The 26,353-nt window shown below is 36.1% G+C and overlaps 1 protein-coding gene across 16 annotated transcripts in view; it reads right to left on the bottom strand.

The window, feature by feature from the left end:
• Window positions 1-26,353, bottom strand: part of PHF14 (PHD finger protein 14) — a 194,940-nt gene that overhangs the window by 162,541 nt on the left and 6,046 nt on the right. For all 16 annotated transcript variants that reach the window (XR_009600334.1, XR_006059599.2, XR_006059600.2 and 13 more), the window contains exons 3-5: window positions 21,894-22,678; window positions 16,422-16,566; window positions 2,256-2,415 (exon numbers count right to left, since the gene is read on the bottom strand). Coding sequence is in view for 10 of the 16 variants with exons in the window: in XM_042248412.2 (XP_042104346.1) it covers window positions 2,256-2,415; window positions 16,422-16,566; window positions 21,894-22,678 (1,090 nt within the window). In the remaining 6 variants the exon portion in view is untranslated. The remainder of the gene's footprint in view (window positions 1-2,255; window positions 2,416-16,421; window positions 16,567-21,893; window positions 22,679-26,353) is intronic.

The following is a 26,353-nucleotide window of genomic DNA, read 5'->3' as shown; positions in this document are numbered from 1 at the left end:
TCATATCCAGTTCTAACTGTTGCTTCCTGACCTGCATACAGATTTCTCAAGAACCAAGTCAGGTCGTCTGGTATTCCCATCTCAGAAAGAATTTTCTACAGTTTGTTGTGATCCACACAGTCAAAGGTTTTGACATAGTCAGTAAAGCAGAAATAGATGTTTTTCTGGAACTCTCTTGCTTTTTCAATAATCCAATGGGTGTTGGCAATTTGATCTCTGGTTCCTCTGCCTTTTCTAAAACCAGCTTATACATCAGGAAGTCCACAGTTCACATACTGTTGAAGCCTGGCTTGGAGAATTTTGAGCATTACTTTACTAGCGTGTGAGATGAGAGAAACTGTGCCGTAGTTTGAGCATTCTTTGGCATTGTCTTTCTTTGGGATTGGAATGCAAACTGTCCTTTTCCAGTACTATGGCCACTACTGAGTTTTCCAAATTTGCTGGCATATTGAGTGTAGCACTTTCATCATCTCATTTAATCCTCTCAAAAGTGTTAGGAAACTGAGGCATAAAATGGTTAAATCACTTGCCTAAAATCAGTTAGTAAGAAAAAACCAGAATACAAATATAGGCAGTCTAACTTGAAAACACACAGTTTTAATGTTGTAGTAAATTTCCTAATTCTAGGTCAAAGTGAGTCCAGGCATAAAATAATGCTATTGTCTATAACACAAACCACAGACCCAATTCAATACATCTAATATTGTGTTACATGTTTATTTTGAGGATAAGCAATGAGGGACAAGAAGTAAAATTTTTGTTCATTTACCTAGACATCAATATACAGGGTAGTCATTTTTCCTAGATACCCTCAATATACAGTCTCCAAGATTCCATGACAGACTTTGCGCTATCCCAACTGTATGGCAATACTTCTCAAGGGCCTACCCACCAAGTGAGGTTAAAATGAGAAAAATAGCTTTTACTTTACTAAAATAAAATGTATTAAGTTTAAAGAAAAACATTTTTTGGCATATAATGCATCCTATCATTTCAAAATTTTAAATATGAAAAATGATCACGATAATTTGTCTAGCTTATTTCACTGTTCTTATTAAAATATTAAACATTTAGTAAAATACTGAAATATCCATATGTGGTAAAATAAAAAATTGTGTACCCTCTCTTACACGGGGGGAAAAGGGTAAGTAGTGATTCATAATATATAAAAGGTTAGGAACTAATCTTATATTAGTCACCCATCCCAACTGGCAGTCTCCCGGGGAAAAACAGAAAGATGCCAACACTGTAACAATGACAGCTGTTCAAATGTGATACTAAGAGTGAGCGTGAATCTAGTGAAAAGAACACAGTTCTCTGGGCCAGTTATTATTCTAGTGCCTCTCAGCTCAACTCCACTCTTCAATATCTGCTTTGAAATAACCAACAGAATCCCATCAGCACTTTCCATCTACACGATCCTCAGCCCTGTCTCAGTAGAGCGGCAGAAGGCACTGTAAGAGGAAGGGGCTTCTCTTCAGGACGGGAAAAGGACGCCCACCAGCGCTCTGCCCTCAGTGACCCTGCAGACCCAGCCTGAAGATCACTTTCCTGTGGCCCTCTCAACCCAGACACCACACACTCCTGGTTTGAAACCACTGCCCAGTTACCCACTTGCCTAGAACTATAGGCCAGGTACTGGCCCAGGCAAACCAGCCAACTTCTCTGCCATCCAGTAGGCTCAAACTACACTTTCTCTAACAAGGCCTGAACCATAGTCTTGGGGAAGGTGTCTTCCTTCCAACTTTGTCATTCCCTGGAAACTCTCTCTCAGCTCTACAGTATTATTATTCAGAGTTCTTTTATATCTTTATGGTTACTGTTTATTATGGCTTAGTCCTTCTTTAAGTTAAATATCCCCTTTTATAATCATTGTATAGGTTCTATTTACTAATATACTCTTGAAGTCAAACAGATCTGAGTTCAAATTTAACTACGAACTTGTTCAAAATTATGTAAAGATCTGAGCCTCAGCTTCTACCTATAAAATAGGCAACTTTAGCATCTCTCTTATCATACAGTCATTCCTAAGATTAAATGGCATTATAGGTTATAAAGGCAAATGGAGATACTCAATAAATGATCTTTCCTCCTCTTTGCCCTGATATGTAGCCTCCTGTCCACTTACTCTATGTCAAAAAGACACAAAGAAGCAATCAAATGAAAATGTCTAACTCCGAAAATCATAAATACAACAACAGAAGCATATGCATTATAAAGCAGGTATATTAACACAAAAGAATTATGACATCAACCTTCCAGCATCTGTCTCCTTGAAAATTCCATCCTGATTGGGACACAGTTCACAGCTAGGGGAAACACCACATTTACAGGCATCACAAAACCAAGGTTCAGTGGAGTTTTCAGAAGCTGAACTCATAATAGAGTCACTCTCTCCATCAACTCCATAACAACCTGAAAAAAAAAAAAGAAGTATGATTAGAGTTTACTTTTTAAACTCACATTTATAAACTTACAAAAGAAAAAGGGAAAGGAAGTAGAGAATAATTCTGAAAATTAATGGTTTAGAAGAATGATATTAAAGTCAAAACACAGAACTGAAATCATTTTATAAAAATGTTTTCACCATTTCATAGTGTATGTAATGACATAACTCTTTAAGACAAGTTTAGGTCTACTGGAAAGCATTACAGAAGGGGAAAATTTTACGGTTCTTTAAAATTTTTACAAAAAATACATTAAAATATGAGTTTTCATTATATAGAAATCAGAACTATTGAGTCTAGGAACTATTAATTAGGAAATATTTTCAAGCTACCTTTGTACTGAGCATTTAAATATATCTAAAAGACCATGATCATGTAAAACATACAAACAAAAACCTCTGATCTAATTTTGTATGAATCTGGTTAAAACACAAATTCATATAACCATAAATGTAAAGTAAGTACTAGTAAAAGGAAAATAATAGACATACACATACATAAATTAAGGCTACTGAGCAATCTGAATAGTTTAGACTAGAGATAAACAAGCGAGTTCCATTCACAGTTGAGCCAGTCTAGAGCTATACAAGGTATCTGATCTATTTAACATTTATAATTCTTCTATCTTCTGTAAAAATGATCCAGAACTGAAATGAATGAAAAGAAGGGTAGCATAATCCTTCACATTTTAGAATAGGACATCAACCCTTATTGTGGCTTATAATAAACAGTACTTCCCTGGTTAATTACAATAGTCATGACTCCTAAATAGTTTTGTTTTGTTTTTTTACCTAAATGGTGCTTGATGTACCACAAATTTCATATTATCTCTCTTTTTCTAGAAAGGAAGACACTGCTCTCATGATCCCAGGATAATTCTGACCAGGTTTATCCTAACTGGGTGGTCTTATTGCCAAATTCTAAGGGGCACTCAAAGTACCCTTTAATAAACTGAAGCTATTAAAAATACCACTATGAGAAACATATGTAAGTAACAATTCTCTTTCAAAAGGTTTCACCATGGAGATAAGTTTCCATGCATCCAATGTAAGATCATGTGACTATTGGAACTGATTAAACACTACACAGACAACAGGAGCCTGATGAAAATTGTCTTCTCACAACCACCAAAGATACCCAAATTGAAACAAGTAAGTATGTAATCCCATCACTTCATGGCAAATAGATGGGCAAACACTGGAAACAGTGACAGACTTTATTTTCTTGGGCTTCAAAATCACTGCAATGGTGACTGCAGCCATGAAATTAAAAGACGCTTACTCCTTGGGAGAAAAGTTATGAGCAACCTAGACAGCATATTAAAAAGCAGAGGCATTACTTTGTCAACAAAGGTCCATCTAGTCAAAGCTATGGTTTTTCCAGTACTCGTGTATGGATGTGACAGCTGGACTATAAAAGAGGCTGAGTCCTGAAGAACTGATATTTTTAAACTGTGGAGTTGGAGAAGATTCTTGAGAGTCTCTTGGACTGCAAAGAGATCAAACCAGTCCTAAAGGAAATCAGTCCTGAATCCTAAAGGAAATCAGTCCTGAATATTCATTGGAAGGACTGATGCTGAAGCTGAAACTCCAATACTGTGGCCACCTGATGGGAAGAACTGACTCATTGGAAAAGACCCTGATGCTGGGAAAGATTGAAGGTGGGAGGAAAAGGAGACAACAGAGGATGAGATGGTTGGATGACATCACCAACTCAATGGACCTGAGTTTGAGCAAGCTATGGGAGTTGGTGAAGAACAAGGGAAGCCTGGCGTACTGCATCCCACGGGGTCACAAAGAGTCAGACATGAATGAGTGACTGAACAATAAATGTTATTCAAAGGTTTTACAATAGTGAACCTTAACATAATCCAAATGTCATACAGAAGAATGCTAAAAATTTTAAAGGAGCTAGACTATCATGCACAAGAAAAAGATTCAAAATATTAATTTCTTTAAATCATCTAATTGTGGTTGGTGATAATTATTACATTTATCACTTCTGTTTGGATATACATTTTTAAAACAATAAACCATAAAATGAAAAAGAAATAAAATTTTCCTCTTGGGAGTAGTTATTATTGCTTATCAGCAAGATAAGAACATTTTTCAGTAAAAATAACAGTAAGCAAACAGTTTATTTGAAGAAAAATCACAAAACAATAAAAAATAGTGAATTTGATTTCTCAGTTATGTAATACCACAAGGAAAAACACTATTTTCTTTACAAAATAATATTTTTCAGGCAATTTTTTTCATTAGTATTCACATGAAGTCCCAAGATAATAAGCCCTCCAAATGACTATCCATTTTACCCATCTCATTCACCAATATCAAGGTGATATCAATATCAATCATATCAATATCAATATCAAATCATAGCAGCTCACTCTTTTAAAATAAAGCAAAGTTTCAATTCTAATTTTTAAAGAATATACCACACACTTGACAAATATCTGATTAAACAATGATTTAAAACAATGGTTAAATCACCTACAAAAACCTCAGAAGTGACTTCTATGGGTCCCTTTTAGGAAATTCCTAGTTTGCAGCCTAAAACATTGGTATCACATAAGCTTAAAGAACAATGAGCAAGTGGATAAGTATTTCTTCTTCAGCTTCACTGCCCTTGAAAAATGATCCACACTGTGTTATTACCTTTACAGAGTCTTCAACTTGCCACTTTTCCATATTTCTCTGCCATATCTGTTGTCTACTGAGCTTTAGACTGAAATTCTAACATTTATATCCACTCTAATCCATTTAAATTAAAGACTAAACACATTTTAACATCTTTTTCTTTCTTTCATACAAAACAGAATTCAAACTACCATAAAATGAGGTTTATTCTCTTCAACCTATCTAATTTTGAGTAAAAGATACAAAAAGTACACCTTCAATATGATTATGGAAAAAAGGTTTTTTATATGATAAAATATAGAAAATTAAAAATTTATAGATATATAAAACCTATTCCATATAGGTTTTTCATGTTTTAAAATGGGTAAACAGGAAAAACATGTTTGCTATTATTTTAGCAAAATCTCAACTTAAAAATCTCTCTAAATTATAATTACTTAAGCTTTTTTTTCTAAGGGAAAAACATTAAGGAAATACATCAAAGCACTAACTATGGCTGTCTGGATATTAGGACTGTTCAGTTCAGTTCAGTTCAGTTGCTCAGTTGTGTCCAACTCTTTGCGACCCCATGGATCATAACGCGCCAGGCCTCCCTGTCCATCACCATCTCCCGGAGTTCACTCAAACTCATGTCCATCGAGTCAGTGATGCCATCCAGCCATCTCATCCTCTGTCATCCCCTTCTCCTCCTGCCCTCAATCCCTCCCAGCATCAGAGTCTTTTCCAATGAGTCAACTCTTCGCATGAGGTGGCCAAAGTACTGGAGTTTCAGCTTTAGCATCATTCCTTCCAAACAACACCCAGGACCGATCTCCTTTAGAATGGACTGGTTGGATCTCCTTGCAGTCCAAGGGACTCTCAAGAGTCTTCTCCAACACCACAGTTCAAAAGCATCAATTCTTCGGTGCTCAGCTTTCTTCTCAGTCCAACTCTCGCATACATACATGACCACTGGAAAAACCATGCTGCTGCTAAGTCGCTTCAGTCATGTCCGACTCTGTGCGACCCCATAGACGGCAGCCCACTAGGCTCCTCTGTCCCTGGGATTCTCCAGGCAAGAATACTGGAGTGGGTTGCCATTTCCTTCTCCAATGCATGAAAGCGAAAAGTGAAAGTGAAGTCGCTCAGTCATGCCCGACTCTTAGCGACCCCATGGACTGCAGCCTACCAGGCTCCTCCGTCCATGGGATTTTCCAGGCAAGAGTACTAGAGTTGGGTGCCACTCCCTGCCTTGACTAAATGGACCTTTGTTGGCAAAGTAATGTCTCTGCTTTTCAATATGCTATCTAGGTTGGTCATAACTTTTCTTCCAAGGAGTAAGCGTCTTTTAATTTCATGGCTGCTAGAAATGTTTTTTTTCTTGAAATTATGATCAAGGCTTCCCTGGTGGCCCAGTGGTAAAAAGAAAAATACACCTGCCAATGCAGAAGGCACATATTCAGTCCCTGGGTTGGGAAGTTCCCCTGGAGAAGGAAATAGCAACCCACTCCAGTATTCTTGCCTGGGAAATCCACAGAGCAGCCTGAAGGCCTACAGTCCACAGGGTCACAAAAGAGTCAGACATGACTCAACAACAATTACTATCAATCTCTGAGTAGCACACACAACCTATGTGAATCATATTTAATGAAAAATAATATAAAATGTGTCTATAATTGTTTTGAATTATTTAAGAAATATGTACAGTCCAAATCAGAGGAAACTTTCCCCATTCAACTTGTCACTGGGGACCAAAAGACCAACCACATCACTGAGGCTGAGTTACCTTACCTTAAATAAGTATTTAATATTTATCCTATCTCTCAGTACAGAAAAACCAGGAACACAAAATTTGCCATTTAAAACATTTTTTTCTGTACTTAACATCCTATCACTAGAACTCTGATTACAAAATCTACTAAAAGTTTTTAAATAAATTGAGTAATATTGCTGATGATGAGAAAAGAACTTATAATATGCACGATACCTATCACAAATATATCCTAAGGCCCAAAAGAGACAAAATGCTGTTGACACATAAAGTCCAAATGGTGATTACCTGAACATTTGCTACCCAGTGAAAGCTGCTAAGGATACATTTTTTCACATGCTAAGAAAAAAAAAAAAGTCTAGGGCTAGGCTAATAGCAGATTGGAAAATAAATAAAATAGGGGGTGGAATATCTCTTAGAGACCTTATTTAAAACACTGTTGGCAAGTATACTACCTAATGTTCTGTCATGTACTATGACATGCAGGTGACATTTTTCTTCAGACACAGTGCAATCAATATATCAGGATAACTGACATCACAGTCAGGGGTACCCTACTATTACAAGTCAGTTACAAGATCTTGTCACAAAGGTGTTTATACTAAGTGACAAGTTGCAACCTCAAAAGAAAAGAGATTTATCTACATTTAGATGAAGTACTCCAAAAAGAATTAGACAGTTATCCATTTAAAAAGCACATTTGGAAAACTATCTTTTAGCAAAATCTCAACTTAAAAATCTCTCTATAATTACTTAAGCATTTCTTTTAAGGGAAAAAGATAAAAGAAATACATCACAGCACTAACTATGGTTGTCTGGATATTAGGACTGTTAGAAATGTTTTATCTTCTCTCTGTTCTATACATCCATCATTTTATTTACTATTCATTCGTGGTTCAGCTGGTAAAGAATCCACCTGCAAAGGAGGAGACCTGGGTTCGATCTCTGGGTTGGGAAGATCCCCTGCAGAAGGGAAAGGCTACCCACTCCAGTATTCTGGCCTGGAGAATTCCATGGACTATATAGTCCATGGGGTCTCAAACGGTCGGACATGACAGTAACTTTCACTTACCCACTTACCCAATACATTATGATGGACAATTAGCTTTTCAGAAAATAAAACATTTAAGAAGTTCATATTTAACCATGAAAATATTGAAGGAAAAGTGACCTGGTTAATTTACAATATGGAAGTCTGTCACTCAGGCACCAGATAACCAAAACCAAAAACACAAAACCTAGCAAGACTAGCTTCCTATTATGCCTTAGAAAATTTCCCTTCTTCTGGATTCATTAATTTTAGATAAAAATTCATTTTGGAACTTTACAAGTAGTGAAGAAAGATCTACATATGTGAATGCACAAAAAAATGAACATTCTAAACAGTGAAAAATACCACAAAGTTAAAAGGTACAGGACAAGGTGGAAAAGTATTTGCAAGGATACAAAGTATTTGTAACGCATACAACAGACAAAGGATTAACATTACTAAAAAAGAAAATTCCAATAAGTCAATAAGAAAAAAGACAGGTTAAGAAAAAGAGGGCTTCCCTGGTGGCCCAGTGATTGAGAGTCCACCTGCCAATGTAAGGGATACGGGGTTCAATCCCTGGTCAGGGAAGATCCCACGTGCAGTGAGGCAGCTGAGCCCAAGCACCACAACTGCTGAAGCTCCTGTGCTCTGCAGTAAGAGATGACACAGCAATGAGCTCGCACACTGCAACTAGAGAGCAGCCCCCACTCACCAGAGAGAAAACCTGCACACGCCAATGAAGACCCAGCACAGGCCAAAAAAAAATCTTTTTTTTTAAATAAAAAATAAAGAAATGACATAAGAAGTGTACAGCAAGCAATAGGAAAAAAGAAAAAAAAAAAAAGGCCACATATATTACTACCAAACTTCAATACTAATAAGAGGTACAGACATTTTTATTAAGAGATAGTCTCCAAAAGATTTTTTTAAATTTACTAATATACAGTGTTGCAGAGTGATCAAGTAGTTAGTACACTGTTGGAAGAATACAAATAAATACAGTCTTTTTGAAGGGCAATCTGGCAAAGTTTGTTAAAAAGTTTAAATGTGCTTATATTTTTATTCATTCTAGAAATCTATCCTGTACAAATTATGACATTAATATATATGACACATATTTGTTAGCACTAAATGTCAGTGGAAAACTAGAAACAAAAAAAAAGTAAAGACATTATGGTTGATCCATTCTATAGCTATTAATATATACCATTAAAAAAAGTAGTAACATACCCCATATGTAACTCATATGAAAAGAATCTCAAGATTAAGAAATGAGTAAAATAAAGTAAGTCATGGGAGGGGAATCTCCTGGAATTTATCTTATTTATTGCAAGGTGGGGACTGTGCAAACATGCAAATGCATGTTGCACCCTTGTATGTACGTTAAGAGCCTGACAGAGGGGGCTCTCACTGGTAAAATTTGGACAAGTATCAGAGTAATCAGGTTATAGATGATAATGAGACCACAGTAACACTGAAAAAGGATAAAAGAGGAGAGGTTCTTTACAAAACAAGAGTTGCCTAATAAATGTAGGAAGAATGATAGAAAATCCCCATTCTGCAGCCACATGCATAATAACTGGCTGTCAATGATGCTAAAACCACTAAGTATAAGGCTGTTAGGCAATAGGATATTAGAAAGTCTCAAGGTATTCATTAACTATAAAGAGTAAAGTATAGCTTTAGAATGGAGAGGCTTGGATGAAACTACCTTAACACATCACCAACAATGCAATAAACTGGCATTAAATGCTCTGGATGTGTAACATCATCATAGCACTCTTACCAAAAAAAAAGTTTAAACTGAATCTAATCCAAAGGAAACAATAAAACAAATCCAGATTGAGGGATACTCTACACAACATTTTAAAAAACGCTTTTTCAGCAAGTCAACATAAATGATACAAAAAGACAGGAACTTGTTTTAGATTAAGACACTGACAGGCCACAAAATGCAGTGCATGGTACGTGACTGTGTCCTGGATGGTAGGAGGAGGGGAGAGCTGTGATAACAGAGGCATAGAGGGTACAAGAGGAGTTTGCATATTATTGACTACTGATCTTTTTAAAAAATATGTTTCTGTATGTGTACGCACATGAGATGTTACCTCCTACTATGTGAGCTGTTTGCTTTAGGGACGATTACAGACTCAAATGAGAAAAGCATGAGGCTGCTTTATTGGCAAGCTGTGTTTTCCCTCCTCTATCCTTCTGAACAAGCTGGTGTTAAATGTAACCAATGGTAGTCTCGAAAATAATAAAGTATAGATACCCTGGTAAGCCTTATTGAGCCACTCCTTCATATTATCAATGGAGCTAATGGTTTAATGTTCACATGAAACACCCTGGGATCAGTCATAATACAGATTCTGATTTAGAAGGTTAGGGACTTGGCCTGTGATTATGCTTTTCTAACAAGCGTCCAGGTGATATGGATGGTACCAGTTAATGCTGTGATCTGTGGACCACACTTTTCAGTAGCACAACTTTTAAAAAAACTACTGAAATAGGTAAAAGTGACATTTTCATTTAACTTTAAACCTTATTTACTTTAGATGCAGCAATAGTTCAAGTATACAGTGCTGCTGCTGCTGCTGCTAAGTCGCTTCAGTCATGTCCAACTCTGTGTGACCCCACAGACGGCAGCCCACCAGGCTCCCCCGTCCCTGGGATTCTCCAGGCAAGAACACTGGAGTGGGTTGCCATTTCCTTCTCCAATGCATGAAAGTGAAAAGTGAAAGTGAAGTCGCTCAGTCGTGTCCGACTCCTAGCAACCCCATGGACTGCAGCCTACCAGGCTCCTCCATCCACGGGATTTTCCAGGCAAGAGTACTGGAGTGGGGTGCCATTGTCTTCTCCAGTTTACAGTGAGAAAGACCTTAAAAACTAAAATAATTAAGTAGCCATAAAAGCCCCTATTCAGATAAATAAGTAAAGGACTGAAACTTTACTTCTGACAGGCTGCTGACCTTGTTTTCGAGGAATACAAAATGAAAAGTTAAAAAGAAATAGAAATGTTGGTGAGTATGTGGAGAAAAGGGAATCCTTGTACACTGTTGGTGGCACGGTAAATTGGCACGGTCACTATGGAAAACAGTATAGATGTTCCTCAAAAAACTAAAAATAAGTACATCCAAAGAAAACAAAAACAAATTAGAAAAGATACATGCACCCCAATGTTCATAGCAGCATTACTTACAATAGCCAAGATATGGAAGCAACCTAAAAGTACATCAACAGATGAACTGATACAGATCTGGTATACACAACAGAATATTACTCAGCCATTCAAAAGAATGAAATTCTGCTATTTGCAACAATGTGGATGGACCTAGAGAGCACTATGTGTACGCGAATAAGTCAGATGGAAAAAGACAAATACTCTATGTTATCACTTATATGTGAAATCTAAAAAAAATAAACAAATGTATATAAAAAAATAGAAATACACTCAATATATAGAGAACAAACTCATGGTTACCAGCAAGGAGAGGAAAAGTGGCAGGGGCCAGATAAGCATAGGGGAATAAGACATACAAGCTACTATATATAAAATAAATAAGTAACAAGGATTCATTGTATAGTACAGCCATTAAATATAGCCAGTATTTTTTAAAAACTTTAAATGGATTATAGTCTATAAAAATACTGAATCAATATTTTGTACATCTGAAGTTAATATAATATTACAAAGCAACTTTACTTCAAAAAATAAACAAATAACAGGTCAGAAGGGAGAGTTCATTGTGATTTGTAAAGGAAATGCAGGAGATGCAGACTTGAGTCCAAAAGTAAGCAGCTACAGTAAAAGAGCTGCTTTACTATCATAGCTGTGGGACATTGAGACCACAAGGCTGAAGCAGACTGACTAACAGCAGCAAGACATCACCCTCAAATACATTCAAACATTTCTAAGGACCAGGCAACTGTCAAACATGAGTAAGGGATTTAACAGAAGAGAGTGGCAAACTGAAGATTCTAGGCTTCATCAGTCCTATTCAACTCCAGGAGATTATTACCATAAAAGTGAGAACCAACTGCTGTCAGAACTTCAAGAGAAGTTCAAATTCCTAAATATGTAAAATAACATCTTCAGTTTTTAAATGTTAACAATCAATTCAATTTCTTAAAATCATTGTGCTAGCCTTAAATAGGAGAAGGAAATGGCAACCCACTCCAGTGCTCTTGCCTGGAGAATCCCAGGGACAGGGGAGCCTAGTGGGCTGGCGTCTCTGGGGTCGCACAGAGTCGGACACGACTGAAGTGACTTAGCAGCAGCAGCCTTAAATATCACATCCATGGTCAAAACCATGACCTATGAAGTAGAGGCATTACCCTCACATGATGAATAGTCAGTAACACCAACAGTACTAGTCATGCCTGCATCTCACATCAGGACTGACAGTCACTCATACAAGCAGCGGTAACACATCTGTGACCATCAGTGGTGATCAGCACGACAAACAATGGCAGCACAGCTGCTACTTTTGATGTTCACCTGTTCTGCAACTTCTCCAAGAAATCTGAACCACTCTTAGGGAAAAAAAAAGAACTCATACGCACAACCATGTTGACTGGTCCAAGGTTATAATCATTACCACTAATCTCAAGTAGTCCCTTATTGCTGTCTGGTAATATATACACACATATATTATATACACACACATATAACATGGGTGAATATGTAAGTATACACACACACAATATTATGTACGTATTTCCCTAATCCATTTATTCCCCCAAATAACTATTTTATACCAACCTCTCACTCCTCAAATCTCCAACGTCTTCCCACCTCTGCATTCTGCTAATGGCTGCTTCCTATTTCACTGAGAAAATAAGCATTCAATTCCACATGTTCTAACCACCACATCCAACATCCTACCTACATCTGTATCCATATAGTCTCTTCTCCTTCTATTTACTATGCCAACTTTTATCTATTAAATCTCTTCCCTTGTGTTGGATCCTATCCTTTATAGCCTTGTACTCAAAAGACTTGTTCCAGCAACTGTTCCCCTTTCTTTCCTGACATCACCAATTGCTAACTTTCCATTTCCACTGGTTCCTTCCATCCATACACTAGCATCTGTCTCTGTGCGAGGCAGCCTCTAAGATGGCCCCCAGTATTAATATTTTTGGAATGCCCCCTCCTACATTTGACTAAGGCTGGTTCTCTGCGAACAATGTAGCAGAATTGACAGTACATGCATAATGTCACCCTGCTTATTTAACTTATATGCAGAGTCCATCGTGAGAAACGCTGGGCTGGAGGAAGCACAAGCTGGAATCAAGACTGCTGGGAGAAATATCAATAACCTCAGATATGTAGATGACACCACCTTTATGGCACAAAGTGAAGACGAACTAAAAAGCCTCTTGATGAAAGTGAAAGTGGAGAGTGAAAAAGTTGGCTTAAAGCTCAACATTCAGAAAACAAAGATCATGGCATCTGGTCCTATCACTTCATGGGAAATAGATGGGGAAACAGTGGAAACAGTGTCAGACTTCATTTTGGGGGGCTCCAAAATCACTGCAGATGGTGACTGCAGCCATGAAATTAAAAGATGCTTACTCCTTGGAAGGAAAGTTATGACCAACCTAGATAGCAAGCAGAGACATTACTTTGCCAACAAAGGTCCATCTAGTTAAGGCTATGGTTTTTCCAGTGGTCACGTATGGATGTGAGAGTTGGACTGTGAAGAAAGCTGAGCGCCGAAGAATTGATGCTTTTGAACTGTGGTGTTGGAGAAGACTCTTTTGAGAGTCCCTCGGATTGCAAGGAGATCAGTCCATCCTAAAGGAGATCAGTCCTGGGTGTTCATCGGAAGGACTGATGCCAAAGCTGAAACTCCAGTACTTTGGCCACCTCATGCGAAGAGCTGACTCATTGGAAAAGACTCTGATGCTGGGAGGGACTGGGGGCAGGAGGAGAAGGGGACGACAGAGGATGAGATGGCTGGATGGCATCACTGACTCGATGGACATGAGTTTGGGTAAACTCTGGGAGTTGGTGATGGACAGGGAGGCCTGGCATGCTGCAATTCATGGGGTCGCAAAGAGTCAGACACGACTAAGCGACTGAACTGAACTAACCCCATATTTTCCCCCTTGCTTCTATGTATTTTACATTTTTAATAAACCATGTGACATAAGCATTTGGCCTGTAAGCCTTGTTTCCCATAACCTTTGGGATGACTTGCCTGGTAGTGACTCGGAGTTTACCATGCATTAGGGTCATTTCCCATAAGCCAGGTTTCATCTTACTCTAAAAACAGTGTTTGACAGTTACAATCTATTTTGAAAACTTTTCATTACTCCAGGCCACTACTCAAGGCTCTTCTCCAATCTCACTGGCCCTGTGCTCCTCCACTCCTCTTGAAGTGCTCAAAGCACTATGCCATTCCCTAGACAGCACATTCAGGCTCACAGTTTTAAACATCTGCAGGCTGATCAGTCCCAAATTTACCCCACCAGCCCCTATATCTTACCTCAACTCTCAAAGTTTAAAACCAAACTTTTACTATCTACCTGTAAACCTATTCCTCTGTTGGATCATTGCTATGGTCTCCAAAATGGTCTCCCTGATTCCCACTTTAGACACACTTCAGTCTGCTCTCACCCCAGCAGTGATTCTTCCAACACATTAATCATATCGTCGTGATCCTCTGCTTAAAGTTCACCCAGCTCTTCCCATATCCATCTCAGTATAATCTGAAATCTATGACCTACAAGGCCCCACCTGGTTTGCCCTTATCTCTGCCTCCACCACTAAGCAGCTCACTCCCTCACTTCTAGCCACACTAACCTCCACGTCATCATACAAACACTCCAGACATGGTCCTACTTCAACATCTTTACACTAACTACTCCCTCATTCTGGAGTGCTCTTTCCCCAGATATTCACATGGCTTGCTTACTCACATGCTTCAGGTCACTGCTCAGAGATCACCTTATCAGAGAGGATTTTCCTTATAAGCTTTTATAAATAGAAACTTTCACCTGCCCACTCAACAACCCCCATTCATAGCATTCCTAATATTCCTTTTCCTACTTTATTTTTGCCCACAGTCCAGACCACCACCTGATATATATTACTGTGTTATATTTTCATTCCTGTCTCTTACTATGCATTAAGCTCCATAAGGTCAGCACTGTCTATATTGTTTATTTTACATGCCTGAAACCTACAGAATGCCTAGCACTCAGAAAGTTCTAAACAAACACTACTGAAAAAAAAAAAGAAATAACAGCAACAGGAGACATTCCAACAGTGAGTCTTAGCAGCAAGGGCAGGGAGCTTCATATGAAGACAAGAGGACTGGTTAAAGAAGTCCAAGCCCCACAAGTCTCAGAAGTCCAGCAGATACCCAAAATTATTTGGGAGGAGGTGGCAATACCAGAAAGGCAGGTAAGGGCAAGGCCACAGAAACACTGTTTTTCAGTAGGTCATGAGAGCACAAGATAACTTCAGAGGCACTTCTGCCAAAAGCATCAGGTTAGCACCTGAACCTAATCAGGAGAAAACGTAAGAAAATCCCAATATTGAGGACATCCTATCAAAGAACTGGCCTGTATTCTTCAAAAATGTCAATGGCATGAACCACAAAGACTTAGATTAAAGGAAACTAAATAGATATGACAACTGACTGCAACTCATAATGCTGGATTTTATTTTGCTAGAATCAATATCATTGGGATGATTGGCAAAATGTGAATACAGTCATAGACTAGACAACAGTTTTCTACCAATGGTGACTTCCTGGCTTTGATAATTATGTGACTTTGTAAGAGAATGAATGTCCTTGATCTTTGTCCTTAAGAAATACACAGTAAGGCACTAGAGGCAGAGCTGAACATTTTGTCTACAGCTTACTCTCAGAGGTGAGGGAAAATTTTTTATATGAGAGAAGATAAAACATATATAGCAAGATATCACCATCTGGCAAATCTTAGTGAAGAGCATACAAATTCACAAGTCAGAAATTATCTCAAAATAAAAAATTTTAAATAAAATACAACAAAAATTACATTAAAAAGGTTCAAAATTCATAATCAGGAAAAATACTTTCAGTGTATTACAATGGCTCCTATTTCAGATTCTAAAAGATGATCTCTACAAATTCCCCTTTCAACTTAAAAATTATAACTATGAAAGAAGAAACTATATACCACTTGACTCAACTGTACCTTTTTTAAAAATGCACTCTACTATACGAACATACTAGATTTTTTCCTATACCTAAATTTCAAGTAAAAACTAGAAATAATGCCATGAAAGAAAATATCATAGTATTGACCTTCAAAGAAATAATGATTTATATATAGTAATAATCTACTTTGATTATTTTAAAACACATTTTAAATGAACCTAATCTGAAAAAATAATACCCATCATAATTTGAAAATTCAGTTCGTCTTATTTCAGGTTAAGTATAATAAAATATTATAGAAAAATTAGTATAGTACATATGTAAAACAGCTGATATTACTTATACAAATGCAGTGTCAACCAGTCATTTCTAAAAGGAAGCAAAACAAAGCAAAATTACCTTCATGAACTGTAATGCCACAATTGTCACACTGAATTATTTCATCAGCATCCTCACTATTATCTCCAAGACAAACACAGCAAATCAGAATATGGTCCATTTTTTGAGAACTCCAGTTTTGACTCTTCTCAAGAATCAGCGAGTCCTAATAATAAAATATCAGAAAATCACATATTTAAAAGGTAATTTTAATAAAATTCTCACCTTAAATCATTTTGTGCATTTCCAAAATTATGCTGCATACTCCATTTCTTTAGTAATTCCCAAGTGCACCACATTTGAGAAGTATATCCCTGTTAAAGGACCCTCTAAGAACCCTCTTTCTAATTTTTCACTTCTCTCCAAGTTTTATATTCTCTCTTCCCAAGTAAATACAAAACCAAGCTTATAACCAACAACTCTTCATCTGCTTTGCCATTCTGGATATAGCCTGACCCCTGAAACTCAGAGAAAGGTAAAATTAATCCACAAGTAATCACTAATTCTATATGAGTCTTAAAAATGTAAGAATGGTTCCTACACTTAGCAAGCTTATAATCCTATCTAGGGGAGACAAGACACACACATATTAAACAATTTTTAAAAATCAATTCAAGATAACATATAGGCAAATATGTATGTGATGGCATAGTTACAGACTAAATTCCTTTGGTGCTGGGGAATCTAGAATTTCCAGAGTCATCAAACTGGTGGATGACAGATCCATGAAAGTCTGCATTGGAAATTGGTGTATACAGGCACAGAAAATCATCTAAAAAAGAATCCAGACTGACTGCTAGAAGAGTCAGACTACTCTATTAGCCTTTTGTCAAGAAATACCTAGTGAACACCTAGTTAAGTGCAACATAAAAGGAGAAAGGAAAATGCATTCAGGAATATATTTAAAAAAAAAAGGAAGAGGGTGCTCCATTTAATTTAAACCTTCTGCAGCATGAATTCAAACTTTAAATGCAAATTAACAAGATAATGATGTCTGCCATTTAATACACTGGGCTTAGCATTACATGTAATAAAAGATGACATCTGAGTCTATATATTTTCATTTAAGAACCTAACCATATTCGGAAACAAAATAAATTAGTTCCATATCACACATTCATTAAATATATTATTTCATGTTAACATTTTTATGTTTCTATATTCTTTTAAACTGACCAATATCCACAGGTAACATTCAGAGTAATTTCAACAGCAATTTGTAAATAACATCTGAATGACATGACTGTCATAATTAATAACATTCTTTCAAGATATTTTCTGTGTAATTAATAAACTTGCAGCTGACCTAGACAAAAAAAATCACTAAATACTGCAAAAGTTAACAAGGAGGCAATGTCACTTCTCTTGAGAATTCTAGCACTTTAAAATTCTATACTTTACTCCTTTTGTTATAAAACCAAAGTAGTGTGAGGCATTGCACGTGGCTAGCAAATAAGGTTAAAATTTCCTAAAAAGAAAACTCATGTTTTAAAGTAATTTAGTACAGTGAACAAAAGAAAAATCTACCCAGATTTTCATCCCAAAACATCCCAAAGCTAAAGCTTTCTCATCTGTAAAACTGGATGACAAAAATAATACCTACCTCATCAAGTTCTTGTAAGAATTAACAAGAAAACACATGGCAAAAACGTTCCTGATACGTACTAGGTAGTCAATAAATGATCATTCCCATTCTCCCTTCTTCTGTACTTTGAAGATGGTCCAAAAAGAGAAATATGAGCTGACCATTTACTACATGGGGAATCTTCCTTGGAATCCCAAAAGGAAAGTTATGTCTCAATAAGCACTGCTAGTTTAAATATTTTCCTATGGTAAATCCTTTTTTTTTTTAAAGAATACCACATCAAGATTAAAAAAATAACAGATCAAATAAAGAGTGAGCAAATGACCAGAGTTTGATGACTGAGAAGCTACTCATGTTAATGCACTCTGCCTGTATTTCTCTGGTGGAATTACAACTACTAATTAGCCCTTGAAAAAAAGATTTACCCATGTGGGAAATAAATAAATGTCTATGGATCAGAAAAATGAGCATCAATAGGTAGCTCTAAATCTATTATTTTCCTGTTTGTCTATTTTTGCTCAGAAAAACAGTAAATGTCTTAATTATATCTCTATTCCATTTTCTCTCTACACACATTATCATTTAGAGGCAGAGAAAACAAAATTAACTGGCAATTTTGGTTGATACCCATCATTGCAGACTCTTACTAAAAATTAAATACAAAGAGACAAAAATGCGGAAAATTAGGAAAATTCAGATAACAACTGCTATTTCTTCACAGGGCAAGACATCTAATCCATTTAACATAACAGAGCCTTTTATCAGGAAAAAAAAAAAAAACAAACTTCCACCTGAAGATTTCTAAGATGATGTTCTATCATTATTAATTCTTACCGAAAGTGCCTGTTTCAAAGTCCAGGAACCATTATCTGAAAATACTATACAGCCCTCCCCCAAAAAATCTTACTTCAGAAAACTAAAAGGTAAGGTAACCTTAGTGAATCTCAGAAACTTCAAAATAAAATTATGAAAAAGACATGTAACCATATTCCAAGAGTACTGTTGAGATTGCCCTTAAATTTAAAAAAAAAAAAATGCCATAATGCCACTGATAAAGATATGCCCATGTGAAGAAAATGCAGGTTATCAAATGCCCAATTATTGAACAGTAATTCTCAAACTGTGGTCTAGGGAACTCTCTTTCAGGGGTTCTAAAAGATAAATACTATGGATATTTGCCTTTTCACTCTCTTATGGGTATATGATGAAGATTTCCAGAAGTTACATGACATGGGATGGTGTCACCAATCCAACAACTTCTATGCTTCTTTACATTTTTTTTTTTCAATTTCTGAGTTTTAATTGCAAATGGCAAATATCAAAAGATATAACTTATATAAATAATAATTATGGTCCTCAATTTTTAAGAGTATTCTGAACCAAAAATTTGAGAATCACTGCTCTAGAGCATTTCAAGGCCTACAGCATACACACAGTAAGACCATTAAGAGCCAATAATTATAAAATTCCTCCAAAAAGAATGTCAAATGCCTGTAAAAAATTTCAAAATTATGAAAGTTCCTGGGCATCATTTATGCAATACCCAATATCACAGCCCTAAAAAAGCACCTGACAGAAGCCAAGAAAAAAAAAAATCTGCCTGCTTATAAGCTAAATACAATTCTATTCTGTATTCTAAAACTACATTTTTAGCTATCTCTACTACAAAGTAGTATTTGAAACAAAGTAAAAGCATAGAAAAATAAAACTTCAAATATAATCAGATATATAGGTATTAACTGATGAATACTTGGCAAGGTATCACTACCTAAATTAACCAGGAAGATTAAAATTCAAACACTGGTCAGACAACAAGGATTATTTTTGGTCATCTTTTTACAAAATCAAGATTATACAAATAGAAAATTTTAAAATATATGATAAACTGAATTTATTAGTTTTCTATTAAAATTTAACATTAATTTGAATGACATTTACGTAGAACCAGAATCATCAAAAATAATTGAGGAGTTTGAAAAACAGTTTTGGAAAAAAACAGTTATCAAGGTTTCAGGGAGATTATTATTGAGGGAAAATTAATCTTCCGTAAGGTCTTCTACATTTCTACGCAGAGTGGAACAAAAGGAAAATTAACATAAATTAACACAAAAAGAATTACTTTAGTTACTATAAGAAGCACTTCCTTTACAACTTTATCAAAGCACTTATCCAAGAAGTCCTCTGGAATCTCATTCCTTAGGGACTGTTAACCTAAATAAAGCCCCATTATTTACCAAAATCTCTTCTGTTTAGTAGAGAAAAATTAAACAGCACATGTCACCTTTATATGTATCATAAAACACAGTCTACAATCTCTCAAGCAATTTGTTACGTGGTACAGATTATTAACAACTGAATAATTTACATAGATTTTACATGGCAAATATCTAGACATTCCCTCACACCTTAGCATAATTCCCCCTATCACTAGCCAGCCTCTTGTATGGTTGTTATGCCAATAAAAATGAAGAAAGTGATACTGCCAAAGGTAAACTAAGGAGATACAGATTAGCATAAAGTGCTATAAAATAAATTGGATACATGCTTAAATCAATTACGAACAACTGGATTTTCCATACTTCTGTTTCCTTAAATTGCAAATACAGACTGTCTTGCTACATCATTATGAATAGTATGCTATATTCCAAATGACAATTTTCCTTTACCTAAAGATAGGAATTAGGAAAGCACTGGAATCAGGCAACATTCTTCTTAGGAAAACGGGCAACCTAGAAGTTAACCAGTGTTATAATCTAAAACACCAACTACTGCTTCATCTCTGCTGACATTTAACACCTACCTCCTAATCTGCTACATACTATTTTGGTTAAACATCAAATTTTCAAATGACATTTAAAATAGAAAATCACTGTTATGTAAAACTTGTAATCAGAAGAAATGTAAAAGAACAAATAAAGCACAAAAGGAAAATCTTTCTACCAGTTTAATCTATTCAATAACACGAAAAAACCAAAACTAAGTGCTTGTTAAAGAAGTGAGTTTTCATGACTATCAACACATTAATGGAATGACAGACAATCATTATAGTTCTTCCATGTGATGTAACAGGTACATCTACATGTAAGACAACAATTCAGTCTTTCTTTTGAAGAAAAACATATACATAAACACACAGACAAAGAGATACAAATGTGTTTGAAGAGTCTTGAATGTTGCATCTTGGGCCCAATGGATAAACCTAACTTTCAGTAGTAGAACTTCAAGTGGAAGAACTGAGTCATTATTGTAGTTTTATTATAGTAATGTTTGTTTTAGCATAGAATGCTTGTTTTCATTTCTTTGTAGAGAGACCTTATTCACTAAATATACGTAAATATATAATTTGTATTTACTTCCACACACCTAAAGCAATGATTTCTGGTGACTATTCAGGTGGGTGCCACAACTAAAAAAGGAATTACCTTTAAAATGAATCTCTAAAAGCCTGAGACAATTAAATTCTTTGTTGCTCTACTTGAAAGTACTCTTAGAAGTACTCTAAATTTTTATGCAGATATGGATACAACTAAGTTGAAAGAAAGGTGATCTTTGTTTTCATAACCCACTCAGGATCATTTAGCAGTCCAACGAACAATGGACTGAGGGGATAGACAATGGAAAAAACTCTACCATTTCCCAAGGGTATGGACATAAAAATATTTCTTTAAGTTTAGACTGAGCTCCTTGAGAACGGTGATTATGAGCTCCTTGAGGACGGTGACAAATAGGAGATACTCAATAAAAGTGGGCTGACCAAATGAATAAATGTTACAGTTAGGGTGCTCATTCACTCCCACAGCTAAGAACAGGCTTTCAAGGAAGCCACTTAATATAATGGGTAGAATGGTTTAGAGAAGAATTCCCTTTTCCCCAGACAGACAGATATCATAAAAATTGGGTTGATCTACCTCATTACTCTTGCTCTGAGATAGTGTCAGGCTATCATTGGTCAGTTCCTCATCATCAGCACTGTTTCTGCTAAGAACTTTACTCTTCTTCTTCTTGCAGCCCCCTTCACTGGCGGGACTGCTATGATCTTCATCGTTGCCTTCATCGTTCTCGTCCTCATCACTGCCACTTCCCTCCTCCTCATCATCCTCATTGTCTCCATCACTTCCTTCCTTCTGAGACGCAGATCTTCCCTTTCTTTTCACTACAGTGGGTCGCCAATCATTGTCATCTTCACTGTCGTAGTCATCCATGTCATTCAGCTCTTCCATGGAAACAAAATCCAAAAGTGGTCGGTTCCGACGAAGGTTCCACTTTTTTGGCTCGCTGACTTGCTCCTCAGCAGCCGTGGTAGCGGGGCCTGCAGGACACGTGTGAGCAGCAGGAGGGCTCGTGGCTGGCGTGGCGGAGGCGGCAGCGGCAGCCACATTATCAGATACTGTTGCTTTCTCTTTCTCCTTCTCTCTCTCCTTCTCCTTCTCTTTTTCCTTTTCTTTCTCCTTCTCTTTTTCCTTTTTCTTCCTAGGCCTTTCTCCACTCTCTTCCTCCTCTTTCTTTTCCACCTTAATTAACTGTTTTTCTGATGACAGCACTTCTTCCTCTGCAGAACTTTTAAGTTGCTCTTCTTTTACTTTAATGTCTTCATTCAGTTCTTCCTCTAAAATGTTTTCTTCAGAATCACTACAGGAACCTTCTCCACTGTCCTTTGAAGGATCTTCACTTCCATTACCACTCCCTTCAGAATCTGTTGAAAATATGAGAAAAAAAAAACCACACATATGTATATACATACACACACACACACACAACGCTGACACAAATGAAACCACCAAAATTTGTGAGTAACTTGCAAAACAATATAAACAAAGTTAAGTCAAAGAATGGTAGACATTCCCAACCTGATTAAATAATAAATCAATGAAGTTGATATGATTCTAGTTTAGTATAGCACTAATGAAGATGAATAGATGTAACTCTAAATTAAAACATGCTTTAAAACGAGGACCACTATTTTGTGTCATACGTCTCACACTATACTTGGTACTTTAGAGGCATTTTTTTTTTCTGAAAGTAAAGGTACTTCTTTTTAAATTGAGCACTTGATTTTAACTTTATAATATAGATTATATTCTTCTCTTACATCTTTCTTTCCTAAATTACATGGATTGGCAAACATGGAGTCACATTCAGAGCAAGAAAAATCTGACCCCCTCCCCGCCAAAAAAAAACCTGTTTCATTTATCTCACTCTTTACCTAGCAAAAGTGAACCTAGATATTTATGACAGTCAACCTATACCACATCTCTAATATACCAATCAAATTTAGGAGCACCAAATACACAAGGGAAAAACAGACAATAGCAATGGCACAGAAAATGGAGGTTGCAAGATATTTAAGTTATCCACTTTTCTGCTTATTAGGATACTGTTCATATCAACAAAAGAGTCACCTAAACTTCCAAAGGTTCTAGGCATTAACAACTAGAGCCCCTAGATTGAAAGAAATTAGTGCATTTTTTAAAAACGAATCCGTCTTAGACAAGAGCAAGCACAGTTGTCACTGAAAAGATAGGCTGAGGATATTAAGAGTTCATGCAGGACCATAAGCTTCCTAGCAAGTGCTATCCATCCCTGCCTAGGGCAGTCCACACCCTGTTAGACCAGCACTATTCAGTAGCATTCCAAGCCTCTTTACATATAATCAAATAAATAAGAATCTAAAATATTTGTGGAAGGAGAGCAGGAAGAAGTAGGAAACAAACCAGTCAATAACCAGGTCGTAGCCAACATCAATAGTAAAATCTGTGGGGTGATGAATATTTTGTACCTATAACCACAAAAAGGGTAATCATAAAATCATGGAAAAAATTCATATTTTTGCACCATTTTAATTTCTGTTAACTCAACCAGCATTAGCCTCTATAATTACCTGGCCATTCAAAGTAAAAAAAGTTGTCTGTTATTAGTATCTGGTTTCTAAAATATCTCAGAAATCCTTTACACACAGCTGATGAAGAAAATCCTGAAAGTTAAATCACATAAAAAAACACAGACTAACATTTAGTCGATGCTGACTGAGCCTGTAAAAGCACTGTCAATCTCAGGATTATCATACAGTGCCTATATCTCATTCAGGACTGCAGTGAAAAAAGCATTCTCAACCTGAACAATCTTGCAAAGGCCACAAGAGTAATATAATGTCAGCCAACAATCCTTTGTTTGAAACTTTTGGAGCCAGATGTGTTTCAGAATTTAGATTTTTTTCCCCCAGATTTTGCAAACATAGCATGGTGCATGCACAATATATTACACTAACACCACCGGTGGGGTCTATGGTACTATCGTATAATCAAATACATTATTTCTGCAGTGAAAAGTATAAAGATTTACGTAAGATAAGTAAACACTACAAATAAACTCCTATCAGTTCCAGTCAGATTTTATCATCAAATAAGTTTATGTCAAACATAGGAAACATCTTTGAATTTGTAAGCAAATTTTTAAGAAGAGTGTGGACCCAGTAACACAAATAGGGGAAGTCCAACAGCTCTACAAATCATTAAAGAAAAAAAAAATGGTGATTTTTTCATACCACTCACAACTATTAGACTCAAACTACCAAGAAAAAAATACTTCTGATTAAAAAAAAAAAAGTTCCTAGGTAATTTTAGATAAAAGTGAAAGTAAAGTGAAAGTTGCTCAGTAGCGTCCAACTCTGCGACCCCATGGATTGCAGCCCACCAGGCTCCTGTCCATGAGATTCTCCAACCAAGAATACTAGCCATTCCCTTCTCCAGAGGTCTTCCTGACCCAGGGATCAAACCCAGGTCTCCTGCATTTCAGGCAGATTCTTGACCCTCTGAGCCACCAGTGAAGCTCATTTTCAGATAAAGATAAAATAAATAATAAGCAGAGTTAATCATATGCTTCAGAGGCAAAGACGGATCTTTGTGCATACTGATGAAAGAAAACTGGAACATCCTGAAAGCAATGCAGATAACTATAATTAATTATAAGTAGATATAATTAATTATAATTAAGAGAGCTGTGAAATGGAGAAAAGGTACTTTTCTTCTGGATTAACCTTGTAGAATTTTTTCTTAATTAAAAAGTACTCCTAATAATTTTTACCAGTAAAAACATAATAGTAGATAGAAAAAAAAAATGATCAAGTGAGGCACAAATGTGGATTCCTGATCAAAACCAAGACCAATCCAACTTTGGTAAACATTAGTTGGAAATTTTTCAAAATGTCAAGAATTTCTGCAATTTTGTTTTGGTTGTTTTTGCCAATGCCAATAAATTATTTTTAAAAGTACTCTTTGAATCTGTTTTTGTTTTCTTATCATGCCTGAATAGAAAGCAGAATCTTAAACAGATTAATTAAATGTTTTACATTTGTTAACATTATTAGAAGAATCTGAGATTTTCCCACAAATTTCAATCCTAGTAGCTTACCCAACCCTCCATTCTCCAAATATAACACATTAGCCATACTCCAACTGCAGGGGATCAGGAATTTTCAAATTTTACTTTTCTCTGATTTCTGAAAAATAACTTCAACTGATTAGTTGTAACTTCTTTTTGGTACATATGCACTTGGGGGATGGAGACAAACAATGTTTACTCACAGGCATTACTTAGTAATAATGGCAATGAGAAAAATCAGAGTCCTGGGCTATCTATAATTGTATTTTTGTAGACTGCAATGAAAAATTTCCTATTCAAACAATGTTCCAAGTCATCACTTTTACAACCATTAAAAAAAAAAGAAAAAAGCAATAATAGACTAGAGAAATAAACCAGATATTTCAAATACAGCTATTGTGGACACAGGAATAGAATTAATTCTAATTCTACAATAAAAAAATTTTTAATTAGGAAAAAAAAACTTTAAAATTGAAATCTCTATCTCCTAGTCAGTTAAATTAATGGTGAGGTGAAGTGAAGTTGCTCAGTCATGTCCAACTCTTTAAGACCCCGTGGACTATAGCCCACCAGGCTCCTCCATCCACGGGATTCTCCAGGCAAGAATACTGGAGTAGGTTGCCATTGCCTTCTCCAGGGGATCTTTCCAACCCAGGGATCAAACCCAGGTCTCCTGCATTGGGGGCAGATGCTTTAACCTCTGAGCCACCAGGGAAGCCCTAAATTAATGGTAACCTTTCTCAAATATAATATATCAGAACCTCTGCAAGCAACAGCTATTTCCACTAACAGACAGTTAAATGTTTTACAGATAAAGAAATTAGAACTCAACCTTAAAGAATCCCTTCACAATATTCAATGCTTATGTTTTCTCCATGATAAATATTAAATAATAAATTAAATAACAGAATATTAGAATAGTTAATAAATATTAAGTAATTAAATCAGAATGATTTAATTCAGTTTTATGGTAGCTTTGCAATATAAAGAA

Source organism: Ovis aries, chromosome 4 (assembly GCF_016772045.2).
Source record: "Ovis aries strain OAR_USU_Benz2616 breed Rambouillet chromosome 4, ARS-UI_Ramb_v3.0, whole genome shotgun sequence".
Classification (NCBI taxonomy): domain Eukaryota; kingdom Metazoa; phylum Chordata; class Mammalia; order Artiodactyla; family Bovidae; genus Ovis; species Ovis aries.
Note: the sequence above shows the minus strand (reverse complement) of the source record. Positions and strands in the feature narration are given on the sequence as shown.